Source organism: Balaenoptera musculus, chromosome 14 (genome assembly GCF_009873245.2).
Source record: "Balaenoptera musculus isolate JJ_BM4_2016_0621 chromosome 14, mBalMus1.pri.v3, whole genome shotgun sequence".
Taxonomy (NCBI): Eukaryota; Metazoa; Chordata; class Mammalia; order Artiodactyla; family Balaenopteridae; genus Balaenoptera; species Balaenoptera musculus.
In genome coordinates this window covers 26,827,753-26,836,962 of record NC_045798.1, presented here as the reverse complement: position 1 = coordinate 26,836,962, position 9,210 = coordinate 26,827,753, and the positions used below count along the sequence as shown (strand labels likewise).

Here is a 9,210-nt window from a genome sequence, read left to right as displayed (position 1 = left end):
TCCACACAGCCCGGACGCGGGAGAGCGCCGCGGACCAAGGAGAGGAGAGGCGCCGCGGGGACTGCGTAACCACCACGCGGACGCGGGACACGGACCTCCGCGGGGACCCGCTGGCCGGTGCCCCGGGCTCTGCTCGCCGGAGGAGAAAGCGGGTTTAGTAACAATTCCTACCCCTCCCGAGTGGGCGGCAGGGCTGGAGGAACCGAGGGCCCGGCAGCCTCTCGGGACCAAGGTCCGCCCGGAGGAGCCTGGCGTCCGCTGGGCCCGAGGACACATGACGCCCCCGCCCCGGCGTCTCCCATTCTCTCGCCGCCACCCCCGCGTCTCACCGTCTCTCGCCGCCACCCCTCCCCAGTCCCCCTTCCCCTCCCCTCCCCAGTCACCCCCGCCCCCCCACCCCTCCGCCTGGCGCCCAGAAACCACGCGGGAGACACGGGTGCTGGCGGCCGCGGCCGGCGTGATGCACTAGGCGGGCAGCAGTCCGCGCGCGCGCAGCTCCAGCAGCGGGGCCAGCGTGTAGCGTAGGCGACGTATGGCGGCGTCCGAGCCGGGGCGCATGAGCCCGCGGCGGAGGGCCGAGGGGTTCACCAGCGCCAGGTAGAGCAGCGGCAGCGCCACGACGCCCAGCAGGAGCAGCAGCAGCGTCTGCAGCGAGCCCAGCGCCCACAGCCTGCGGACCACGACGCACCGGCAGACGGGTGGTGGCGGGGCGCCGGGCGCACCCTGGACCCCAGACTCCAGCGCCGCGCCCGCCGCCGGCTCACCTGATGCCCGCCGCGCCCGCGCCGCCGAACAGCCGCTTCTCCTGCGGGGAAGAGGGAGCGACATACAGCCCCGCGCCGGGGAGCGGTGGGGGGAACCCCCTGCGGGAGCGGGGCCCGTGGGTGCGCGTCGCTCCGTGGGGGGCGTGGCACTACGGGGCGGGTTCCCTATGCGGGCGTGGTCCTTGGGTGGGCCGTCCCGTGGCAGGCGTGGCCGCCCAGCGGGGTTGGTATCATGGGGCGGGTCCCTGGGGGAGGGGGGGAAATCCCTGACGGGGTGGTCACGTGTGTGTGGGCGGCCCCGGGGGCAGGTCCCGTCTCCAGCCCGTCCCTGCCCAGGCCCGCACTCACACAGTCCGCTTTGGCCACCTCCTCCATGAGTGAGCCCGCGCAGCCCTGCCCCCGGCGAGGCTGCGACTCGCACCTGTGGAGACAGGCATGGCGATGTGCCCTCTGTCCGGCCCCACAGTCACCTCCCCACACCCGACAGTCCTAACCCCCTTACGGCTCCGGGCCGCCCTGCGAGGCGTCCAGCGCAGTCGCCGCCTCCATCACCTTCCCCTGCAGCTCCTGTAGGGGGTGGGAGTGAGGCCTCACACCTGGGAAGACCTTGGTGAGGCAGGCCCCGGCAGCTCCGGGGGAGGAGGCCGCAGTGGGGTCGGAGGTGAGCGGCTCTCCGAGTGGAGGGGGGCGGCACCTGCAAGACTCCGCTCTGCTCCTGGAAGCTGGCCCAGGCCTCCTCCGTCCGCTGTGCGCTCTGGCATGAGGGGAGCCGTGATTAGACGGGGAACTCAGCCCTCTCCACCGTCCGGCGCCTGCCCAGGCCCCACCCACACCCCAAGCCGACCCTCCCACTGAGTACCCGGCTCCGCCCGCACCTGCCGCAGGGCCTCCGCCTGCATGGCGTGCTTGGCCTCCACCAGCTCCAGGTGTTTCTTCCGGAGGATCCAGGGAAGGTCAGGAGCCCGGCACTCCCCGAGCTCGCCGCGCCAGACCCCGCCCCACCGCCCGGCCAAGATGTTCATGCCCGCCCTCGCCCGCCCTCAGCCCCAAGGCCCCGCCCCCAGGTCATCAAAGCCCCGCCCACACCAGCGCTCCTGCCCTCGGGGCCCCACCCAAGCACCTGCAAAGCCACCAGTTGGGTCCCGAGTTGCTGCTCTGCGCGCTGCTGACTCAGTTGTTCTCCTCCATAGTAAAAGAGCTGGGGGTGGGGCTTGTGAGGGCGGGGTTTGCGGGGCTTCTGGGGGGGGGGATATTATCCTGGGAGGCGGGGACGCGGCGGAAATGGGGGCGGGGACTAGGGTGGGGCTTCCTAGGGGAAGCGCGAGACGAAAGCCGTCTCCTGAAGGTACCTGGCTTGACAGCTCCTCCCACTGCTCCTGCAGCTGACGGTTTTGTTGCTCCTGGACGGGATCGAGGGGGCGGTCCGGGCCTCTCCGAGGTCCCCGCCCCCACCGCAGTCCCCGCCCCATTAAAGATCCCTCCCTCTCCACTGGCCCCGCCCACCAAGAGCCCCGCCCCGTCCAGGGTCCCACCCTGCATCAGGTCCCGCCCCACACAAGGTCCCACCTCGTCCAAGGCCCCTCCCTCTCCGCAGGCTCCGCCCCAGACAAGGCCACTCCCCCTCCACTGGTCCCGCCCATCCAGAGACCCGCCCCGTCCAAGGTCCCGCCCACAGCAGGCTCCGCCCCATTTAGGGCCCCGCCCCACCAGATCCCGCTTGTGCTGCTCCTCAGCCTCCAGCAGCCGGCGCGCCCGGTCTGCGCGCTCCCGCGCCGCCTCGCTCGCCTCCCCGCGCAGGGCCCGCGCCGCCTGGCTCCGCCGCCGCTGCAGGCTGCGGAGGGGAAACAGGCTCCGCGGTCCGGGGTCGCTCCCGGATGCCAGCCCCCTCGCGGTGCCCCCGCACGTCGGCTCGGTCCCAAGGCCCGGGGCAAGGTGAGGAGCAGCCCGCACCTGCGCTCGCGCTCGCTCAGGTCGTGCAGGCGTTCTGTGAGGCTCTCGCTCTCGGCCTCCAGCCCGCGCACCAGCTCCTCCAGCTCCTGCTTCCGCAGCCGCCCGTCGCGGTTGTCCTTCAGCAGCTGCAGCAGTAGCTCCTGCGCCTCGGCCATGCCCCGGCTCTGCCCGCCGCCGCCGGACCCGCGTCACAATGGGTGGAGCGCGGGGCGGTTCGGAACCGCTGCGCACGGCGCAGGCCGGTGGGTGCTCGCACCTGAAGCAGAAGGCGAGGCTGGCTTATTCCCACTGCCGACGGCACTGCGGACTGAGACGCCTCCTGTGGGAAAGAGATCAGGATCCGTAAACAGGTTCTTGTCTTTGGACCCAGTGATCCCACTCCTGGGAACTTAATCTAGGAAGAAAAAAAAAATTCTTAAACCACAACGTGTTAAGTGGTTCACTCAAGTGGGTAGTTACAGTCATCACAAAGAGGACACCACTGTAATTACTGAAATAATGTATTTTATGTGGCATGCATAGATATATGATGTCTAGTGAAAAAAAGAATATGATTTACTATGTATGCTGAAATAACTAAGATTGTAATGTACACGGATAAGATCTTTAAAGGAAACAAGAGAAAGACAAGCTATTTCATTGGTGAAATTGCAGGTAAACTTGTCCTTTTAAAGTCGGCTTTCATTTGGCCAATTTAGATTATGAAGCTGGATGCAAAAGTCCTAAATAAATTATTAGCTGACCGAATCCAAAGGGGTACATTGAAAAAAAAAAAAGGTACATGAAACCAAGCAGACTTTATTCCAGAGATTGTTCAAGATCAGAAAATTGACGTCATTCACCACATGGACAAAAGAGGGAGAACACCAGCTTCAGTAGGAGCAGAACGCGGGATAGAGTTCCTCATCTGTGGAAAATTGAAAGAGGGATCGAAAGGGACTCTAAACTGATGAAAGCTGCTTAGTAAACACAGTAGGGAGGCAGTATTAGCAGCCTTCCCGTTAAGATTTTAAGAGACAAGAATGACCCTCCTGCTCAGGTCTAACAGTGCTGGAGGACCTGCAGTGAAGCAAGAAAAAGAAATAGGAAAGTCTGAGGAGTCAGCAGATACGTCTGGGTGCCTACCATAAAGCTGCCCCTCCTGCACTGCTGGTGGGAATGTAAATTGGTGCAGCCATTTTGGAGAACAGGACGGAGGTTCCTCATGAAACTAAAGATAGAGTTGCCGGGACTTCCCTGGTGGCACAGTGGTTAAGAATCCGCCTGCCAATGCAGGGGACATGGGTTCGAGCCCTGGTCCGGGAAGATCCCACATGCTGCGGAGCAACTAAGACCGTGCACCACAACTACTGAGTCTGCGCTCTAGAGCCCGCAAGCCACAACTACTGAAGCCTGCGCGCCTAGAGCCCGTGCTCCACAACACGAGAAGTCACCGCAATGAAAAGCCCGCACACCACAATGAAGAGTAGCCCCTGCTTGCCACAACTAGAGAAAGCCCGCATGCAGCAGCAAAGACCCAACGCAGCCAAAAATAAATTAAAAAAAAAAAAAGAGTTGCCATATGATCCAACAATCCCACTCCTGGGCATACATCCAGACAAAACTCTAATTCGAAAAGATACGTGCACCCCAATGTTCATTGCAGCATTACTTACAACAGCCAAGACATGGAAACAACCGACACATGACTGGATAAAGAAGATGTGGTATATATACAACAGAATACTACTCAGCCATCAAAAAGAATGAAATAATGCCATTTGCAGCAACATGGATGGACATAGAGATGATCATACTAAGTGAAATAAGTCAGAAAGAAAGACAAATACCATATGATATCACTTATATGTGGGATCTAAAATATGACACAAATGAACTTACCTATGAAACAGAAATAGAGTCACAGACATAGAGAACAGACTTGTGGTTGCCAAGGGGGAGGGGAGTGGGGGAGGGATGTATTGGGAGTTTGGGATTAGCAGATGCAAACTATTTTATATAGGATGGATAAACAACAAGGTCCTACTGTATAGCACAGGGAACTATATTCAATATCCTGTGATAAACCATAATGGAAAAGAAAAAAATAAAAAGGTGCTGGTGTGAGTGCCCCCCACCCCCCCTCCAGCTCTGCGGCTTGGTTTCTCCACCTGTAAAGTGGGGCTTTTACCAGACTCCCTCATAGAGCCAGGGGGCCAGTGACTCACACGGCTGAGGCTCTGAGCCTGGCACCGTCACTGGTTCCAGCGCTGGACGTCCAGCCCCAGATGGTGGCGCCAAGCTCCTGAAAGTCTGGTCCAGACCGAGATGTGAACCCTGCGAAGCACCATCTCATCGATAATTTTTGTATCGATTACATATGAAATAACGTGAATACACTGGGCTCGATGACACACTAGAATCTGGCCCACTTGTTTCTCTTTCCAGTTTCCTGTGGCCCCTGGAACACAAGCTCCAGTCCCGTGGGACAGCGCTGCACCCCCGGGGGCCCCTCCATCGCCTCACAGCGTCCCCGTGACCACACTGCGCCCGCTGCCTAGGCGTCCTGATCCCGGTTTACGTGGAGAAGCTCAGTGACGACAGGTCACCAGGCAGTGGCGGCTCAGGTGCCCTGTCCCCGCGAGAAGCTGGGCCTGCATCCAGCCCTTACGGCGGTGACATTGGCCACCCCCTGGGTTGCTGTTCTGCAGCCTCAGAGGGTGAGCTGAGGGGCGCTTTGACCCCTCCCCGCCCCTGGTCTTTAGGAGGAAACTCTGGCAGGGAAAGCCCGGGGCTGAGGAAGCCTCCGGTGAAACCCAAGCCACTTCCCTGGCGGTGGGGGCAACAGGAGCCATGGAAACAGACCCCCGGCTGCGGTGCCCCTGCCCTTTGCTCCCACTGGACCCACTGGAAGCACCTGCCTGTCTTCCCACCCAGCCTGCTGGCCCTGCTCTGCCCCTCCCCCAGGACTCAGGTTCAAGGTCCTCTTCTCCGGGCCTCCCTCCCCACCCACCCAGGCCCTCACCGAGGGGCACAGCCCAGGAAAAGGGTGGTGCAGGGCCCCCAACCCTGTCTTCAGGGCTGAATGCAGTGGTTGCACACTCAGTGCATGGTCGGGTGAGGACATCTGCGTGGTGCCAGGAGCTCAATAAATGTCTGTCCAATCAGAGAAAGAACAGTTATAAAATCCATGCCTGTTGTGCACAGCCCCTTTTTTTTTTTGTATTTGAAACTTGTATTTTTTGCCTGATAAGAGAAAAAAGGGGAATTCCCTGATGGTCCAGTGGTTAGGACTATGCGCGTTCACCGCCGAGGGCACGGATCCGATCCCTGCTCCAGGAAATAAGATCCTGCAAGCCTAGCTGCACAGCCAAAAAAAAACAGAAAAAAGATTTCCGTAAACCACGATGCATCAAATAATGGCACAATGGCACAGAGTCCCCCCAGTGTGGGCCCGCCTGCCAGCCCCCCACCATCTCCCACACCAGCCACAGGGAAGCCACCTCAGTCCCGTAAACAAACCACGTGCTCTGATGCCTCCACACTTTGCATGCACTGTTCCCCACCCGTGGGGCAGCACTGCCTGAGTGCCTGGTGTCTGACCAGCTCCTCACAGCCCTTCACCAGCTTGTTTAATGGTTAGACGTTGAGTTACTGTGACGGCAGGTCAGGTAATGAGCTGTCTCATTTGCTGCCCCCACCTGCAGCCCCACCTCCTACCAAGGGCCGGAGGCCGGTCAGCGGCTGCCTCCCCCTCCCTGCTCTTGAAGACTGAGGTCTGCATCCCTGTCAGCGGACAGGCAGTGTGGGGACAGGAAGAGGAATTCTCGGAGCGTGTGCTGACAGCCACTGGCATGAGCTCTGCCCACATCCTGGAGGCACCCCAGGGCCCAGGGATCACTGCCTGTAGCATCACAAAGTGGGCAGCTTCTGGGGATACCCCCAACCGACTCCCCGGGGGGCACACTGCGAGGGGCGATGCCTCAGTGAGGAGCTTGTGGCCCCAGCAGGTACCTGCTGAGGGCAGAGGTGGCCTGTGCCCCGAGGCAGGAGAGAGGGTGCCAACGGCGCCAACATGGACAGAGGGTCACCGGGGACCCCCACAGCCACCCAAGGCTGCACATGGCAGGTCTGTGTGACCCATGTGGGCTGAAGCGTGTCCCCCAGAATTCCTACATTGAAGGCCTGCCCCAGCATCTCAGAATGTGACTGTGTCTGGAGATGGGTCTTTGGGTTGGACCCTAACCCAGTCTGACCAGGGTCCTTGTAAGGGGAAATCTAGCCACAGACACACAGAGGGACTAACAGACGGGGACACAGGGTGATGAGGGCGTCTACATGCCATGCAGAGGCCTCTGGAGAGAGACCACCCGGCCGACACCTGGGTCTCAGACTTCCGGTCCCCAGAACTGTGAGGAGTCAACCCCATGCTCTGCCCCCAGCCTGGGGTCCTTTGCTACATCGGCCGGATCCCCCACAGCCTGCCTTCCCCCCACTGTGAGGGAGTCCTGGGTGGCCCCTGAGGGCAGGGCAGTGGTGGGAGGGTCACCCGGCCCTTCAACCAGGGGTCAAACCCAGACTATCAACTGGCATTTTTCAACTGTGGTATAATTGACACATAACATTAGTTTCAGGAGCTCAACACGATGATTCCATCTTTATGGACATTGTGAAATGATCACCACAGTAAGTCCAGGTAACATCCTAAACCACACAGTGACCAGAAAAAATTCTACCCTCAGCCACGTTCCCACGTGCCCCGCGAGGCAGGGGGCCCCGGAATCAGCAGCAGCGACATCCTGCAGTGTGGCGACTATTAACGACACGCTGCCCCACCCCCCACCCCGGCTTCGCGGGGAGCCGTCCAAAAGCTTCCTCTCCATTTGCTGAACTCAGAAAAGGACCTTCCAGAAGGTCTATGGAAACATTCCACTTCGGGGCTGCCTCCTGCACGAAGATGGGAGCAGCCTCTGGCTCACTCTCCTCGAACTTTCCTTTCTTCCCTCCCTCCGTCCCTTTCTTTGGATGCCAGGGCACCCAGAGCAGCTCTTTTCCTGCCCGACTCCTTTTCTTGGCTCAAACCACCTCCACCGCACAGGATCAAGAACAGCCCTACTCAGATGGTTTTCAGAAAGAGGCACATTTTAAACAAAACCTTTATGAAAGGAAACAGCGGTGCCTACAACTCAACCCCATCCTTGACCTCCACCCACAGAATGACTCCCTAACCAGGCCTAACTCACTCAGGCTGCGATGGAGTAACCCCTCATCTCCCACCTCCTCCAGTGATCCGCGCTAAGAGGCATGAGGCCTCGCCTTGGCGCCTCCGTCAAAAGCACCACAGCCAACTCCGCACACGGGGAAGCGGTGCTCATTCCCTCCATCCCACCTGCAAGACGAGTGCGATGAAACCCGCACACCCTAGGTGATGGTTGGACTGGTTCCAAGTAGCTTTTTAGGGTCTCATTCTTAAATATGAACTGCCAAGGCCACCCAACATTTGAGGAAAAGTCTTTAAAATTATAGAACAGGATAAAAACAAACCAGAAGTGGATCTAAAAGGGAACTAGATACAATGCAAGGAACAGTAGAAAGTGTCAAAAAATTAGTTTCCTTAGAAAGAGATTACATCCAGGAAAAGAGAACAAAATGCAACAATCAAGGAACAAACAGAAGAAATAAAATTTAAAATAACCGCTAACACAACAATTGTAAATCAACTATACTTCACCTAAAAAAAAAGTTGCTAAGATGCTTTAAAAATCAGTAAGAGTTTACTGAAGAGAATGAGCCTGCAGAGTAGAACCAACTCATCACCTGCCCAACGAACAGAAAACCGTCTAAATGGAGAGATGACACCAAAGCTTCCAGGGAGGAAATCAGGTCACACACAGGGGACTGGGCTTCTTCTCACGCTGGAAGGTAGAAGCCAAGGGAGCAACTCCTTCAAACTTCAGCAGGAAAATGACATCCAATCCACAATTCTATACCCAGCCAAACTACCAATTCCATGTCATTTAAAAGCATTTTCAACATTTTAAGTCTCAAGAAACCCACTTCCCATGTGTTCTTTTGTCAGGATGGTACTGGAGCAAATACACTACCAAACAAGCGTGTCACCCAAGAAAAGAACACACAGGAGCCAGAAAACAGGACTTCTGTTGCAGGACAAAAAGGCAGGACTCCAGCCCAACCTGTGCAGAACAGCAGGCGCCAGAACAGACAGTGTCTGATTCTGTGGAAAACTGTACCGGGAGGCATTTCACGGAGTCAAAGGGTGGAGAAAGAGGCTCAGATCAAACTGAGCAATTAAAAAAAGATAAGATCGTTATTAAACCTCAAGAAAAATAAGAAGGGCCAGTACACTAGTTGGCCCGGCAATAAACAAATGTACATGGTGATAACCATTATGGCTTGGCCAATTGCACACTGCACCAGGGTTTGTAAGTGCAATTGAACGGGACATGGCCACACCCGTCTGCTTACACCCTTTTTGGCTGCTTTTGCTCTGTGACTG

General features: G+C 58.2%; 1 protein-coding gene across 1 annotated transcript; it reads right to left on the bottom strand.

The window, feature by feature from the left end:
* Positions 1 to 421: 421 nt before the first annotated feature.
* Positions 422 to 5,777, bottom strand: TMEM191C (transmembrane protein 191C). Its single transcript, XM_036823816.1, has 12 exons — positions 5,719 to 5,777; positions 4,922 to 5,030; positions 2,715 to 3,033; positions 2,472 to 2,595; positions 2,114 to 2,164; positions 1,885 to 1,962; positions 1,640 to 1,696; positions 1,459 to 1,518; positions 1,267 to 1,331; positions 1,113 to 1,185; positions 765 to 805; positions 422 to 670 (listed from the first exon to the last, which is right to left on the bottom strand). The coding sequence occupies exons 3-12, from the start codon at positions 2,867 to 2,869 to the stop codon at positions 466 to 468; spliced, it is 909 nt and encodes a 302-aa protein (XP_036679711.1). The 5' UTR covers positions 2,870 to 3,033; positions 4,922 to 5,030; positions 5,719 to 5,777; the 3' UTR covers positions 422 to 465.
* Positions 5,778 to 9,210: the final 3,433 nt, after the last annotated feature.